The sequence below is a fragment of the Bos indicus x Bos taurus genome, chromosome 17, assembly GCF_003369695.1.
Source record: "Bos indicus x Bos taurus breed Angus x Brahman F1 hybrid chromosome 17, Bos_hybrid_MaternalHap_v2.0, whole genome shotgun sequence".
Taxonomy (NCBI): domain Eukaryota; kingdom Metazoa; phylum Chordata; class Mammalia; order Artiodactyla; family Bovidae; genus Bos; species Bos indicus x Bos taurus.
Window position 1 is genome coordinate 4119624 of NC_040092.1, and position 15230 is coordinate 4134853.

The following is a 15230-nucleotide window of genomic DNA, read 5'->3' on the forward strand; positions in this document are numbered from 1 at the left end:
AAAAGACATGAAACTTGTTAGCAACATAAATGGGAAGTCTCCTCTTTTAAAACATTAAGGTTCTTCCAGACATTTCTTTTCAAGTCTGGACGAAAGCTTAACATTCAGAATTTGGTTTTGAATCAAGAATGGAATTTTACAGTCCTACGCCGCTTAGACACACAAAAAGCCGAGAGGGAGAGGCCAGTCTCGACAGCCTCCCTTTCATTTTGCTTTCTCATTAAGTAAGGCAGCTCCCTGGGCAGAACTCCCCTCGGCTTGAAAGACAGAACTGCTTTACCGCTAAATGATGGATCAAAACCCGTCCTGGAACCATGATTCATTTCATCAGAGCTCTTAACACAAGCTCCCCTTCCATCAAGCCAGTGGGTTCACAGTCATCGGCAGAGTAACTTCCCTTCCCGGCGTGAGTCAAAAAAAAAATTCCCTCAACTAAGTACATGTTAAAAAAAAAAACGACACCAGTGTGGCGACTCGGCTGCCGAGGGAGCATATGCCGACCTCACACTTGGCGAGCGGCCGTCCTAAGCACAGAAGACGGGCGAGCCGGTACCTTTTTGATGGTGTTGTGCTTGCTGCCGCCGCCGCCCCGATCAGAGTTCTCGTTGTGCAGCATGTCCAAGGCCGTCTCCCGTTCTTTGAGTCTCAGGGCCTCGATCTCGGTCTTGAGCTCGTTGAGCTGCTCCTGCAGGTGCTTGCTCTTCTCCATGTACTCCACTCTGCCGGTGAGAGGACAAGCGTGTTGCGGGGCTGGCAGAGGGCGAGACCCGCTGTGGCTCAGAGGCCACAGACCCACGAGCGGCTCGGCCCGGGGATGCGGAGCCTGAGCTAAGGGGTTCAGGTCTCTGCTCAGCCGCTCATGGGCCGGGGGATCTTGGGCCAGTCCCTTAACTGCTCCACATCTGTTTCTCGTCCATGAAGTAGGGACGACGATCACAGAGCCGAGGTCAGGATTAAGCAGAAGGGAGCAGAAGAAAGCCTCAGTAAGCTATCCTACCAGTAGTAACGGCTAACAGAGAGCTTCTAATTTCTGTCCAAGAAACAACACGAGAAGCTACCCTCCCAGAACCCAGAACAATGTCCTCGTCTCAAAATGGAAGTTGCATAGTCACGTCCGACTCTTTGTGACCCCATGGACTGTATAACCTACCAGGTTCCTCTGTCCGTGGGATTTTCCAGGCAAGAACACTGGAGTGGGTTGCCTTTTCCTTCTCCAGGGGATCTCCCAGACCCAGGGATCCAACCTGGGTCTCCTGCATTGCAGGCAGACGCTTTACCGCCTGAGGCACCAGGGAAGCCACGCCCTCCTTGGAGAAGTGACTCCATTCTGAGGGACCTCTCGGACAGGCCATGGCCCCATCCCTACTTGCTCTGGGCCATCATCTCCTAACGACGACAGATGCTCACACAGCCAACACCGGGAAGAGAAAGACGCCCGCCACCATCTGCAGGCAGACACGCTGCTCGGGGTGTCTGACTGCTTGGGCGCAGCCAGGCAGACTGGGCCCAAGGCTGGTTATGGACTCTGCCTAGATGCTCATGGGGACTGAGTAAGGAAACATAAACTGTAAAAGAGCAGGGAATGGACAGGACGCAGCTCACCCCGATCGTGACCAGGATCAACGCTGAACATGCCTAGGATGTGGGGAAGGGGGAGGGGAACTCACACCACGGGCACCATAGTCAGAGACGCTGGGGCCTTCTGTCCCCAGGACACACTGCCCAGCCTGGGGCTGCCCATGCTGGGCACCAAGCCGGGTACCTGAGGACACCGAGCAAGGTGAAGGCACCTGCCCTACAGACTCAGGTGGGTGAGGGGCTGAACCCCCGATTTGTCCCTCATCCACAGTGCGGTGCTGGGGGGACTTCCTAGGCACTCCAAGTCTGGGCTCCTGTTGATAACAGGAACACTAGGCCTGCCTCTGAAGTCAGTTGGTGGTAATGAAATGAACGCTAAAGATCTGTGTCACCAGGCGCCCCATGCCAGGTAGCTGCCATGACAGTCCCCTGGCCGGGGTGGTGGCTGGCTGATTCACCTACGGCTCAGAACAGGGGACCCCGGTTAGATGTCCTTTGTAGGGGGGAGGCTCCCTTCCATCTCAGGGCCACAGCCCCCAACCATAAAGTAAACAAGGAGGTCAGCTCAGGGCGGGCTGAGCTCGGCCGCCAGAGAACACACTAGGAAACATGTTCCACCACCAGGTCAGAGCATGACCACCACCTGAACACGGTCTGACTGGCTGGGAGACCCCCAACAACCAGTCCTAGAGTGTGGGTGAGCTCTGAAGCCACTGTAAACTCCGGGTCACCCGTCAGGTGTCATTTTTATCCTGGAAGACGGAATGCTGGTCTACCGCCCTTCATTTCCAATCAGGAAGCTCCTCTCGGTGGACAACTGTGAAAGCGTTCGTCACTCAGTCGTGTCCGCCTCTTTGCGACCCCGTGGACTGTAGCCCGTCGGGCTCCTCTATCCACGGGATTCTCCAGGCCAGAATATTGGAGTGGGTGCCCTTCTCCAGGGGGTCTTCCCGACCCAGGGATGGAACCCAGGTCTCCTGCACTGCAGGTGGATTCTTTACCGCCTGAGCCACCAGGCAAGCCCACAAAGAGGGGAGCAGCCGGGAGAGACAGACAAGAGTGCTCGAGTGTCTGGTGGGCAAGGACAGAGCAAACCTTCATGGGGTTAGGGACAGGCTGCCCACGTGGGGCCCCAGGGAGGCCAGGGACTCCGTACTTCTCTTTCTCTATCTCCATGGAAAGCCGCTTCATGTCGGTGTCCTTGAAGTCGAAAGACAGGCTGTCGCCAGTGAGGCTGAAGCTTGCCATGTCGGGAGGCAGCGGTGCTGGGAGTGGGTTCATGGGCTGTGAAGGAGAAACCTGATCATCAGAAGGGTTGGTTCCCCAGAACGGAGGGCACTGCCATGTCAGCCATTGACCCTCCAGAGGCCACAGAGGCCCTGGGCCCAGCGCGCCCACCCCTAACGCGGATGGAGGCGAGGCAACGAGACTGGATGACTTTCTCCTCCCAGATCAGATGGTCACCTGAAATACGGCCCCAACAGACCTCTCCCACCACCGGCCCTACAAGGCTGTAAACAGTATTGTTTGTTAGTCTTTGGACCACTATTTTGTACTTCCTGCTCTGTTCCTCTGCTTAAACCATGTTGCCTCCCTACACCCCATCTCACTTTCAAGGCCCTAGAATGTTCTGCACTGCTCACTCTGCCATGCGCTTAACAGTAGCCCTGAGGGCCCCGCAAGGGAACCTGAGGGCTGGGAGGGCAGGGAATCTATGAGGCTAGAAGCAGGGTGGCTGGCAGCCCAGGCTCACCGGGTACGTGGGCTTGGTGGTGATTTCCAGCAGCTTCTGCTTGGCTCTTCGCTCTGCCTCGCGGGCTTCCTGCAGGTCCTGCTTCAGCTGATCGGCCTCCTTGGCCCTGCAAGGAGAGGAGGGGCCGTCAACTCCACAGAAGACACAGGAGGAGCTGGAGGTACATGAAAGCGGAACCCCTCTAGGAAGTTCAGACGAGGAACGAGCCACTGTTCATCTGATGGCTGCGGGACAAGGACAACTGAGAGCCTCGAACTGTCTTTGCAAAGCACAGACCAGAGTCCCATCCTTGGACCTGGCCATGAGCCAGGGTGGCCTGTCCAGCCCCACTCCCCCATGTAGGGCATGGTGAATACTGCTGTCTCCCCACGTGCCCTCAAAAAAAAAGGGAAAAGAAGTGTATTGTGTAAATGTAAGAAAAGTCTCATGTCTCCTCAGCTAAAAGCAGCCTGTGGATAAGCTCAGCAGTTTTCCTGCAAACACGACCATCCGAGGCACAGGGGTCAGTGCAAAGGCACGCCGGGCTGTGGTCTGTGGAACCAGAGAACTGCATCCCTGTGCTCGCCCGGCTCCAGCCCCTCTGGCCACGCGGGAAGGGGCCTCTGGCCGGCCCGGGAGATGGACCGGCGGTGGGGGGACCCGCTCACCTCCTCTCCGACTCCTCAGCCATCTTCAGCGCCAGCACCTCAGCCTCCAGCACCTTCTGCTCCATCAGGCGCTTCTCCTCCTCCGTCCGGATGGCTGTGGCCTTGATGCGCTGCATCTCCTGTTCAGCCTCTGCCGCCTTCTGGGCCAGGAGCTTTGCCTCCTCCTCCGTGATCTGGGCCTTTTCGGCCAACAGGTCGGCCGTCTCCTCCGACCGCATCTGCAGAGAGGAGCGCGGTTCAGCGGGAATGGGGCGGGGGGGGTCCTGATCCTGTCCTCCCACCCTGCTCAGGCCTCAGATGCCCAGGTCAGCAAGAACCAGTGTCTTGGACACCCTGGGGCCCTGCTGGTCCCCAAGCCACACCCTTCAACTGCTGAGAAGGCCCTTCAGGGGGTCCATCCACAGGGTCCCATTTGAGCTGAGGGCACACTTTATGAGGGAGAAAACCAGCTTAACTCTGTCCTTCTCTCTCTTTAAATAAGTGGTTCGAAAGCGGGGCGACTGTCCTCTCATGGGACACGTCACAGTGTCTACAAATGACTTTGATTGTCACAAATGGGGAATCCAGCGGGCAGAGGCCAGGGACACAGCCAACCAGCCCTCAGTGGACAGGACGGCCCCCACCAGGGGACCACCTGGCCCGATGAGCGGGGGGCCGAGGCTGAGACTCCCCCGGGGAAAGGTGACCCACGGTGAGTGAAGTTTGCCTGCCCTGGGAGGCTGAACTCAGCCTAAATCTGCTCCTGCAAACACAGGTGGAAAGAAAGCAATTTTTTTTTTAAGCCGAAACGTCAAAGCAAGTGGCTACTCCATGGTCTTCGGGGCCTAACCCTGAGCCCGAGGAAGGCCTCCCGGGACCCAGCCCCGCGGACGTCACCAGGGCTTCGTTGGCCATCGTCGCCTCTTCCTTCATCTGCAGCAGCCGCCTCTCCAGCTCATCCCGCGTGCGTTCAGCCTCCTCTCGCATCTGCTTCTCCCGAGCGAGGCGCTGCCGCTCCATCTGGGGGGGAGGTGCGGCCACTGGTCACGGGGGCCCGCAACCTGCGGCACGCCAGTGCCAGGGTCTCCCTCTGAGAACCCTTTTCCTCCCTGCACTTTAGGGACCCAGGGTGACTCCCCTTGCCCACCACCCTCCATCCTTCTGAACCAGCTTGTCGAGTGGCAAGCCATGCTCCTTGAAAAATCATCAAGCGGTAAATGAACAAACAGTGGAACGCTGAGCCAGCCTCCACCGGGATGGACGGGCGCGTTCGTGCATGGTGGGTGCGGAAGCAGCTACTTGGCCAACACAGTGCTTGTGCAGGGAGACCCTGGTGGCCCTGCTCTGCGGCTCAAAGGATGCAATGCAGGCTCCTCCTCCCAAGGGGCAGCTGCAGAGACAGACTGCTTTCTCCCCTGCACCCACGGACCCCTCCCACACCCCTAGTCTCATCGGCAACGGCTCCACTCTCGCCTCTGACCCTCCGAGATGAAGTTGTCCGTGTGAGGCATCAACAGCTCAAACGCTGTACTTTCCAGGGGAGGTGGCAGCAGCCGAGGTACAGACCCCACAACCTCATGCGGAGGCAACTCCCGAGCCAGGCCTGGGACAGGAAGGAGCCGGGAGGGGACGGGGCCCGCTCCTCGCAGCACCAGCGCTAAGCCACCACCACTGGCCTTCTGGATCGCTGAATTAATTGGGCCACATGCCGAGCTTAATAAGGGGAACAAGTAGAGGACAAGCGCTATTCTCTGTGATCTTAGGGCCCTAGCTGCGTTCAGAAAGCAGGAGCCAGAAGTGACCACTGCACCATTTTCTTTCTTAAATAATTAAAGCACATCTAAGAACTTATTTCTTGCTTTAACCTTCTCCCCAACTCAAGATTTCTAAGACTGATGCTTTTTCTAAATACTAAGCAAAAAAAAAAAAAAAAAAGGCATTGGGCATTGAAGGAATAATGCAAAGACAAGCAATAAAATCCTGTAAATTCTTCTTCAGTTTTCCTCTTCCAGGTCAATGAAAAACTTGGCCAATTTGTGCTCGATTTCTACCATGTTAGAATCTCCATTACGTGGATGACTAGATCCCCATTATCATCTGCTTGAAAAACGCCTACAATCCCTTCTGCTCCGAGCACTGCACCTTCCCTGAGACCTCCACCCCAATCTTAAGGAATGGCCCCGTTTGCAAAGCGGTTTTGGCCGCAAAGACCCACAGGTACAGCGTATCCTTTGATCTGAGACGCAGAAGACAGATTCTCAGCTCCACTTGACAGATGAGAAAATGGAGGCCTGGCAGGTTAAGTCATTCACCGGGGTCTCAGACTAAGTCCCATGTGTGGCACCAAGGTCAATGTCTGTCCTGCTGGGCCACGGAGCCCCTGACCTGCGGCTGCCAGATGTCAGGAACGTGCGTCTGCCGTCCTCCCAGCAGCATGGGTCAGGGGTGTGTTCATGTTACTCTCTGCACAGCCTGGAGGCTTATACGCTTCCTTGCCCTGTTCAGGTCTCTTGCTTCTAAGCTCTGCTCTGCTGATAAGGGGGGCAGAGGGCTCTTTTTGAAGTTGCCTCTATGACCCTGCACTGACCCACGAGCATTTCTTGCCCAACACAACCCATTCCACTGCCCTCCCCCACCCCACACACACAAAGCATCCCAGTGAGTATGTCTGTGGCCTGACGTCTCAAGAGAGCGTCTCAAGAGACGGAGAGCTGGCAGCATAGTGGATCCAACTGGGCGTTTCATCCTAAATCCCGGGGCTGGGAGCCAGCCTCTTTGGAGGATCCGAAGTAGAGAGCTGCACACAGACTGATCGTCACCCTCCGAGCCTGCACGTCCGAGGGCAGCTGATCGCAGCTGCTGCTCCTGTCTGGTGGTTCACCCACAACCTCGACTGACATTTGCAGCAGCGAGGCTCACATAGGCCGTGTGGGTTTCGGTGAGTCGGAAAGGTCTATGAGCGGAAAACAATGATGCGGGTGGTCCGGGCTGATGATAACGGATGCTAATGGAGGCTCCTGGCGCCTCCCAGTGCGGCCCCTGCGCCGCCCGGCCTGACCTGCAGCGGGGAAGTGCGGCCGGGGTCTAATTAGCATTCTGTCAGCGGGCTGCTGGGTGTGCCCTGTATTCCATCACCAGCTAATTAGAAAAGAACAAGGCTGGGCACAGGAGACGGGCAGGCAGAAAGAATGAGAGCTTAGCTGCATGGACCAGAGATGGATGGATGCGTGGATGGATGGATAGAAAGATGGACGGATAGATGCGTGTAGGCTTGGCTGTCTCTGCCCGAACCTGCGCTGACCACACTTCACTCACTTCACTGGAGAAATAACCAGGGACGTGTCTTTGAGATACCTGTTACAGTTTATTCCTCATTTCCAGAGCTGACTCCCACCATCATTTATTCATCGGCCAGAAAGATCCAACAGGGATAGCATGAGATGCCACTCCAGTACTTTTGCCTGGAAAATCCCATGGATGGAGGAGCCTGGTGGGCTGCAGTCCATGGGGTCGCTAAGAGTCGGACACGACTGAGCGACTTCGCTTTCACTTTTCACTTTCATGCATTGGAGAAGGAAATGGCAACCCACTCCAGTGTTCTTGCCTGGAGAATCCCAGGGACTGGGGAGCCTGGTGGCTGCCGTCTATGGGGTCACACAGAGTCGGACACGACTGAAGTGACTTAGCATAGCATAGCATAGGCACTTTCACGATCAGAGGACGGCCACCCCTTACCTCCAGGCAGAGGCCCCCACGGGGCAACAGCAGCAGCTCCAACACCTGCTCACCTGCTTTCTGGCCTTCTCCTCCCTGGCCTGGGCTTTCATCTGTTGGACTTCCAAAGAATCGGCCTTCCTTCTCCTCATAAACAGGTCGTGATTCCCAATACACAGCTGGAGAATCTGCGGCCAGGAAAGCAGGGGATGTGTGAACACCCGTGGACACGGGCTGCGTGCAGAGCTACACGGAGACGTGCTCTGAACTCTGGGGCAGCGACTGCCCGTGCACACCAGTGGGCAGACACAAGACGCAGAAAGCACTTGACTGTCTACTAACAGGAGCGTGGAGGAAAAAAAAATATACGTTTCATATAATACACAATGGAATACTATACAGCAGTGAAGTGTGTGTGTGCTCAGTCACTCAGGACCATATTTTTAAGCATCAACATGGATAAATCACACACACACACAAAAGAAAAGGTAAAAAAGGCAAGTAACAGAGGAATACAGTTGACAGCACATATATACATTTTAAGAACATACAAAATTTGCTAGTATCCTTGTTTTGCCCTACTTGAAATAAAAGTTCTTGAATATCAGGCGGGGATACTTAGCACACAGCTGAGAACACTGGTCACCCTTGGGAAGCAGGGGGCTGGCAGGGTGCCAGTGTGGGAGGGGGTTCCCACAGTGATGGGAGTGTGCTGTTTCTTTTTTCCTTTTTGTTCTGCCAGACTGCATGGTGGGTGGAACTTCTCCGACCAGAGACTGAACCCATGTCTCCTGCAGGGCGAGCACAGAGCCTCAGTCAAGCACTGGGCCACCAGGGAGGTCCGGGAGTGTGGCATTTCTTAAAGCTGGGTGGTGGCTAAGGAGTTGTTTATTCCTGTCATTCTTTACACCTCACAGATACATTATACTTATCCTTTCATACGTATGAAGTACTTTAATAAAAATAACTTAAAAAAAAAATTCCTCATCACAAAATGTAGATTTGACTCTTTGCTGTGGTGGTTTAGTGGCTAAGTCATGTTCAACTCTGGCTCTTCTGTCCATGGGATTTTCCAGGCAAGAATACTTGGATGGGTTGCCATTTCCTTCTCCACGGGATCTTTCCGACCCACGGATAGAATCCAAATCTCCTGCATCACAGGCAGATTCTTTACCAACTGAGCCACCAGGGAAGCCCGTAAGTGTGCCTCTTCTGGTGAAGCTAAAGAGAAGTCTTTCAAGGCTGATCAGGAGAGCACGTGCCACGCGGGTTATCATTTTACACCTCACAACATGTTGCTCTGATACTGGTTCAAAAAGGCTTTCAGTTTCACAGAAAAACTACAATCCATAATAAAAACCAGGATCTTAACTTACCAGCTTATTGACACGAAGCTTTGAGGAGTTAAATTTGAAGACATCGATTTTCTTATCCAAAGGCTTAATGGTAAACTGAAAGGAAAAAGCAGAAAACAGCTTCAGTTTCCGACAGCCTAGAGCCCTACCACCAACTGGGCAATTCCACAAAGGTGGTGACCCCCTGGCAAAGATCCTCATTCCAGGAGGTTCAGGATCCTGGAAGCTGGGTTCTTAGCACCATCTTGGGCTTGGAAACCTGAAGTTAAACCTTAGGTGGGCCCGACCTTGAGGCCAATGCTGGACGGGCCACCCCGCAGTCTAAGGCAGCCTTAAGGAGGCTCTCAACCTGGCCAGAACTAAACCAACCACCATCAACAGCTTGACAGGTCACATCAATCATCACTACCTCGCTGGGTGGCACAGATCTCAAATCCTCAGAGTAGGAGGGACATGCTGGTCAAAGAACATGACAGAGAAGCTAAAAGGTAGGCGGGAAGGGCATTCTGGACAGGGCAAGCAACAGAAATAAAGCAGAGATGGGGAAATGAGCACCGTATGGGAATGTGTGTGCATGTGTGTGTTTGTATGTGCGTGTGAGAGAGAGAGACACACAGCATTAGCTCTTTGATGACTAAGAGAAAACCATGGGAGGGGCTTCCCTGGTGGCTCAGTGGTAGAGAATCCGCCTGCCAATGCAGGAGACACAGGTTCAATCCCTGATCCGGGAAGATCGCACATGCCTTGAAGCAACAAAACCCACGCGTCACAAACATTGAGCCTGTGTTCTAGAGCCTGGGAGCCATAAGTACTGAGCCCACATGGCGTGACTACTGAAGCTGGCGTGCCCTAAAGCCTGTGCTCCCCAACAAGAAAAAAAATGCCCCTGCAATGAGAAGCCTGCGCACCTCAACTGGAGAGCAACACCTGCTCCCAGAAACTAGAGAAAAGCCTGTGCTGCGATGACGACCCAGCACACCCAAATAGATAAATAAAGTTATAGGTATATATATATATAAGAGAAAACCAGGGGCCTAAACTGGGAGGAAGGCAAGAGCTGGGGGTGGTGAGGTGGGCTGGGGACGGACAATCAGCAAGGCTTAGATTCGATGTGACAGCGGTCAGGGAGTCACCCCAGACCTCCCAACACACGGATGGCTTGATGATGCTGTTAAGAGAAGGAATGCAGTCATGAGCGATGAAGAATGGACTGGAGTAGAGAAGGAAGACATAACCCTCACCATGAAAGGGGAGAGGAAGATGAATAAGGATGGGGATGGGGGAGAAATCAGGAGGAGACCCGAGGGCCAGACTGGGGGCTGGGCCGCATAAAAAGAAAACACCAGCTGATGCTCTCACCTCTTCCTGATGAGATCGGACAGAGCCCAGATTCCAAAGCTGCACTTCGGATGTGAAAAGCCCACTCCCACGAAAGACTTGCCAAGCAGATAAAGGCATTGGGGAAGCTCGATTCTTAGATATTTCCTTCCCACGCTATGCTGTGCAACAAGGGGGAGCACACGGAGGACAGAGGAACGACCCTTTGTGTGGCTTTCGGTCAGGTGAGCTGAGAAGCAGTGCTTGTCTTGTGCAGGATGCTATTTATGAATTTCGAGAGCTTATTTTTGGCCTGGCTGCCAAACCCCAGGGCTGCCAGTGGGAGACCTCAAGGAGCGGGGAATCCACGGGCTCTGTGCCACTCTGGGGCACGTGTGCGGCATCCATGGGTCACCCGGAATAAACCAGGACTTGTGTTATCACAGCACGTGGGATAACGCCCCAGGCTCCTTCCCATCACATCCCACCCGCGCTGCGTGAGTTCCTGACGTGATGGCAGGTGATGGCGCCCGGCCCCAGGAGAGGGAACATTAGAGTTTCGTGTCGGGCTGTACAAGGGGAGCCTTCACTGCCTGGCTTCTGTGAAGGACGAGCATCTCGGGACCTTTTAGCACGCCAAGTGTGCGGATGCACCGTAAACAGACTTATGAAATTAGAGATGAAAAACTACCGGCGCACCCTACTGCTGCTTCGAGTCACGTGCAACTTTCCATTTCAGGGCCTTAAAAAAAAGAAATACCTCTAATGCTCATCTCTTGGGCTACGTGCAAAAAATCTGAAAGCCAGAATGTTTTGAGTTAAGAGGCTCAATCTGTCTCGTCAAGCGTGGCCGAGGGGAGCTCAGCCACGTATTGGCAACCGGGGGCCCGGTGTTCCTCTCCTCAGAGCTGCTACACGAGGGAAGGGTAAAAACGGGAAACCGGCTTGGAGGTGGGGGCCCTGCAGGCGACCACGTGAGCCGTCTCTTACTCACTCCCTCCACGCTCAGGCCTGGCTGTGTGGGTACCAGCCCGTCGCGGGGCACTGCCCGGGCCTGCATTCCTGGGCCCTGTGTCCTGAGTCTCGGGGCTCGTCCTCTGTGTCTCCCAGGAAACCGCAGGGGACATGGCTTCTGCTGGTGTCCCCGTGCCAGACACAGCTCCCCTGCTCCCTCTGGGTCCCCACTTCCCGAGGGGGTGCGGAGCAGCCAGAACACAGCCCCTCCTCCCGCGGCGGTGTTCCTGTGAGGGCTGAATCAGAGCCGGGGCGAAGCTGCTGGCTGGCAGGGACGCGCCGGATCGCCACCCTCTTTGTCACCGGCCCTTTGCGCTGCAGTTATGTGTCATGGCAGCTGAGTCACCGCTTGACTAGAACTTCCTTGAGGGCTGAGATTGCATTCGCTCCATCTTTGTTTCCCTCACGAAGCCTGACACCAAGCAGATGCTCAAAAATTCCTTGAAAATTAACCAGGGAGGGGGACTTCCCTGCTGGCCCAGTGGTTAAGAATCTGCCTGCCAAGGCAGGGGACACAAGTTTGACCCCTGGTCCAGGAACTAAAATTCCTCATGTCTTGGGGCAATTAAGCCAGAGCGCTATTGAGCCCATGCTCTAGAGCCTGGGAGTCGCAACTGCTGAGGCCTGAGCGCCCTAAAGCCTGTGCTCCCCAACAAGAGAAGCCACTGCAATGAGAAGCCCTCACACCGCTGCTAGAGAGAGCCCACACACTGCAACGAAGACCCAGCACAGCCACAAATAAATCAATTAATTAAATAAAACGATTTTGAAAACTTAACCATGAATGCATGAATGAGTGAATGAACACAGGATTACAGCTTTTGGGAAAAGTCACCATCCTGTGTCAGTCAGCTCAGTCACTCACTCTTTGCAACCCCATGGACTCCTTATTACCATATAGGACCATCCTATACAGTAATACTTGAATTCTACGTTAGGGTGTTCATCCAAGTTATCTGAAATTCCTTATTCTTGAATTCTTATAAGCAAGTTAGTCTGATATCCTTGTTTATATCATTGCTGGTATGTATATATTATTTGTATAGTATATATAATATGCACAATTCATGTATATATCATGGAGATTTGAGTGAATGAGTACAAGTCTCTCTCAGTCGTGTCTAACTCTTTGCAAGGCCATTAACTATATAATCCATGGAATTCTCCAGGCAAGAATACTGGAGTGGGTAGCCCTTCCCTTTTCCAGGAGATCTTCCCAACCCAGGGGTCGAACCCAGGTCTCCCGCATTGCAGGTGGATTCTTTACCAGCTGAGCCATAAGGGAAGCCCTACGAAGATTTATGTATATATAAATATCTGCATCACATTGAATCAAGCTCTGGACACAGAGAGAGTTTAATAAACACCACACTTAAGAGACAAACAGAATTCTCACCAGAAATAGAAAGCCAAGGAATAAGAAAGGGTTACTTTCTGGTTTGTTTACAGTTCTCTGGGGCTTAGTCCTGACAAGTTGATCTTCCCGGTCTCTTGTTAGTCAGCAGGGAGGGTTTAGTGATACTATTTGAAAACAGGATGCCAATATTGTTCTGTAAATGCAATAAAAATCGACAAGCAAAAACCCAAAGCCTGGGAATTAAAGGATCTTGCTGCTAACAAGGAGCAGGCTGGCCTGGGCTGCTCCGGAAGGAGGAGAGACAGAGAAGGTTCCGTTGGGCTGCCGGGGTGTCTGCTGTGTACTCAACCTACCTCCTTGTCGCTATAGGAGATGTTCCGGATTTCGTTCCACGGGAAGGAGATCTTGGGGGTCAGCTTGTTCTCAGGGTCATAAATGTGAAGCCCCAAAGCATCCACTCCAAGCAGCAGCTCTGTGCCCTTTTTATTCTGTAGATTCGACAGAGAATAGCCACTGTCAGCTCCAGCTGAGGCTCAAGGTCTTGCTCAGCATTGACATAGACCATTACATGTGACAAGTTTCAACAGCTCCTGACAGAAATCACCACTGTCCTCGAACCTGGAGGGGCCTCCAGCCTTCTGCTCTGGGGCAAGGGAGGCCACATGAGACGGTTCTTATGACTGGTGTGTCCCATGGACGGGTCACTGGGGGCACCCGTCACCACCTCAGGTACCTTGCACCTTTGCCAGCAAGAGACAAAGTGTGAGTGTGCATGCTCAGTCCTAAGATGTGTCCAGCTCTTTGCAACCCCATGGATAGGAGCCCACCAAGCTCCTTTGTCCATGTTATTTTCCAGGCAAGAATACTCAAGTGGGTTGCCATTTCCTTCTCCAGGGGATCTTTCAACCCAGGGATCAAATCCACGACTCCTGCATTGGCAGGCGAGTCTATATCACTGAGCCACCTGGGAAGTGTCAGCGGCTAAAACAGCGGTAATGGAAGTGTTGTTACTGCTAATTATATAGCCGGCTTATCACAGATGTAGAATAAAAACCTGTAGGGTTAAACACCCCTCATGTTAAAAGGAGAGGTGGTTGTACTACCAGAAAGAAAGTTCTACGAGCTGTGATCAGGTGGCCTTATTTTACTTGAAAATGCAGTTTCAATGTGATAAAGCAAGTTTGCTATAGTAAACTGTCCACTGGAATCCAGGCAGCGGGTGCACACAGGTCCTCACTCCAAAGTCTTCCAACTTCCCTGTATGTTGGAAATTTTTTATTGTAAGATACTGGGGAGAAAAAAATATCAAAATGAATTGAAAGTAAATTACACTCCAATAAAGCTGTTTGAAAATTGACAGGTTGCATGCAGGCTATGCCTCTAATGGTGGTCCAGCCAGCACCCAGCACCCCGGAGGGCGATGCCCTGGGCCCTCACGTTGCGGACCAGTGCGCACCTCCTCAGGTGCGGGTGTGGGCCCCTGCCCTGTGCAGTCTGGCCCTCGAACAGCGGTGGTGGCCAGCTCCCTGCGTCTGACTCCCTTGCTGACAACAAGGAATAGGAACCAAGACTCCAGGGCAGGAAAACAGGTCGGCAAGCAAAGGACATGCCCCGACTGTAAGGAGAAGTACCAAGTAACAGCAGGTGGAGGAGAAAATCTTTTTACTCCATCTAACACCCTGGAGTCAGGTGTGATCACCAAAGCGTGAGGGAGTCGTGAGCTCGTCTGCAGGGCTCTTAAAACCACTGCATTAACACAAGTGAGGCTTTGTGCTTTCAAAATCTACATTTTGGAAAACAAGATATTTCATTATGTTTCTAACTTAAATTTTTAGAGGGGAAAAAAAATGGATCCCACCCTCTTGTCTCCTATCATGATGATTCCAAGACTTTTAGAGAATAAACAGAGAGAGGCGAGGACTGAAGAGGCCCCTTTTAAATTGTTTCAAGCACACAGCTTCCTTAGATGATGGAGAAATTTTAGGAACGTTAATGCTAAGACACTAAAATACTCCTTACCCTCATCTGTCATGCAATATGAGACATACACGCACACGATAGTATAATGTAGTCTGACTGCTGCTGTAGAATTAGTGCCCCCAAAGAAACTGTTTTTTTTTTTTTTAAGAATTATAAAGATCTAGTTCTCTACAATGTAGGTGGTGGGGCAAGAGAAGCTGTATGGACAAAACCACAGAAATGTGTCAAATGAGTCTGCCCTTAAAGAAACCAAATGATCAGCAAATATGAATTGATAACATTTTACAAAACAACCTTCAGCATTATCATGGAAAACCTTTTAGGCATTTGTACACTGTACAAAATGACATGATTTGTCAGTGCACCTTATTTTATGCAAATGACCCATTAAAGATTTGTATTTAGAAAACAAAGTAGAAAGCTATCCCGAGGGTATTTTAAATGTGTTTCAATTTACCTAAACGTAATACAAAATTTTGGAGAAGGAAATGGCAACCCACTCCAGTATTCTTGCCTGGGAAATTACATGCACAGAG

The 15230-nt window shown here is 52.6% G+C and overlaps 1 protein-coding gene across 3 annotated transcripts in view; it reads right to left on the reverse strand.

The window, feature by feature from the left end:
- The window catches only part of NF2 (neurofibromin 2), a 74769-nt gene that overhangs the window by 13552 nt on the left and 45987 nt on the right, over positions 1 to 15230 (reverse strand). For all 3 annotated transcript variants that reach the window (XM_027566363.1, XM_027566364.1, XM_027566365.1), the window contains exons 8-15: positions 13068 to 13202; positions 9048 to 9122; positions 7746 to 7859; positions 4855 to 4977; positions 3979 to 4196; positions 3332 to 3437; positions 2735 to 2862; positions 554 to 719 (exon numbers count right to left, since the gene is read on the reverse strand). In XM_027566363.1, coding sequence (XP_027422164.1) covers positions 554 to 719; positions 2735 to 2862; positions 3332 to 3437; positions 3979 to 4196; positions 4855 to 4977; positions 7746 to 7859; positions 9048 to 9122; positions 13068 to 13202 — 1065 coding nt within the window. The remainder of the gene's footprint in view (positions 1 to 553; positions 720 to 2734; positions 2863 to 3331; positions 3438 to 3978; positions 4197 to 4854; positions 4978 to 7745; positions 7860 to 9047; positions 9123 to 13067; positions 13203 to 15230) is intronic.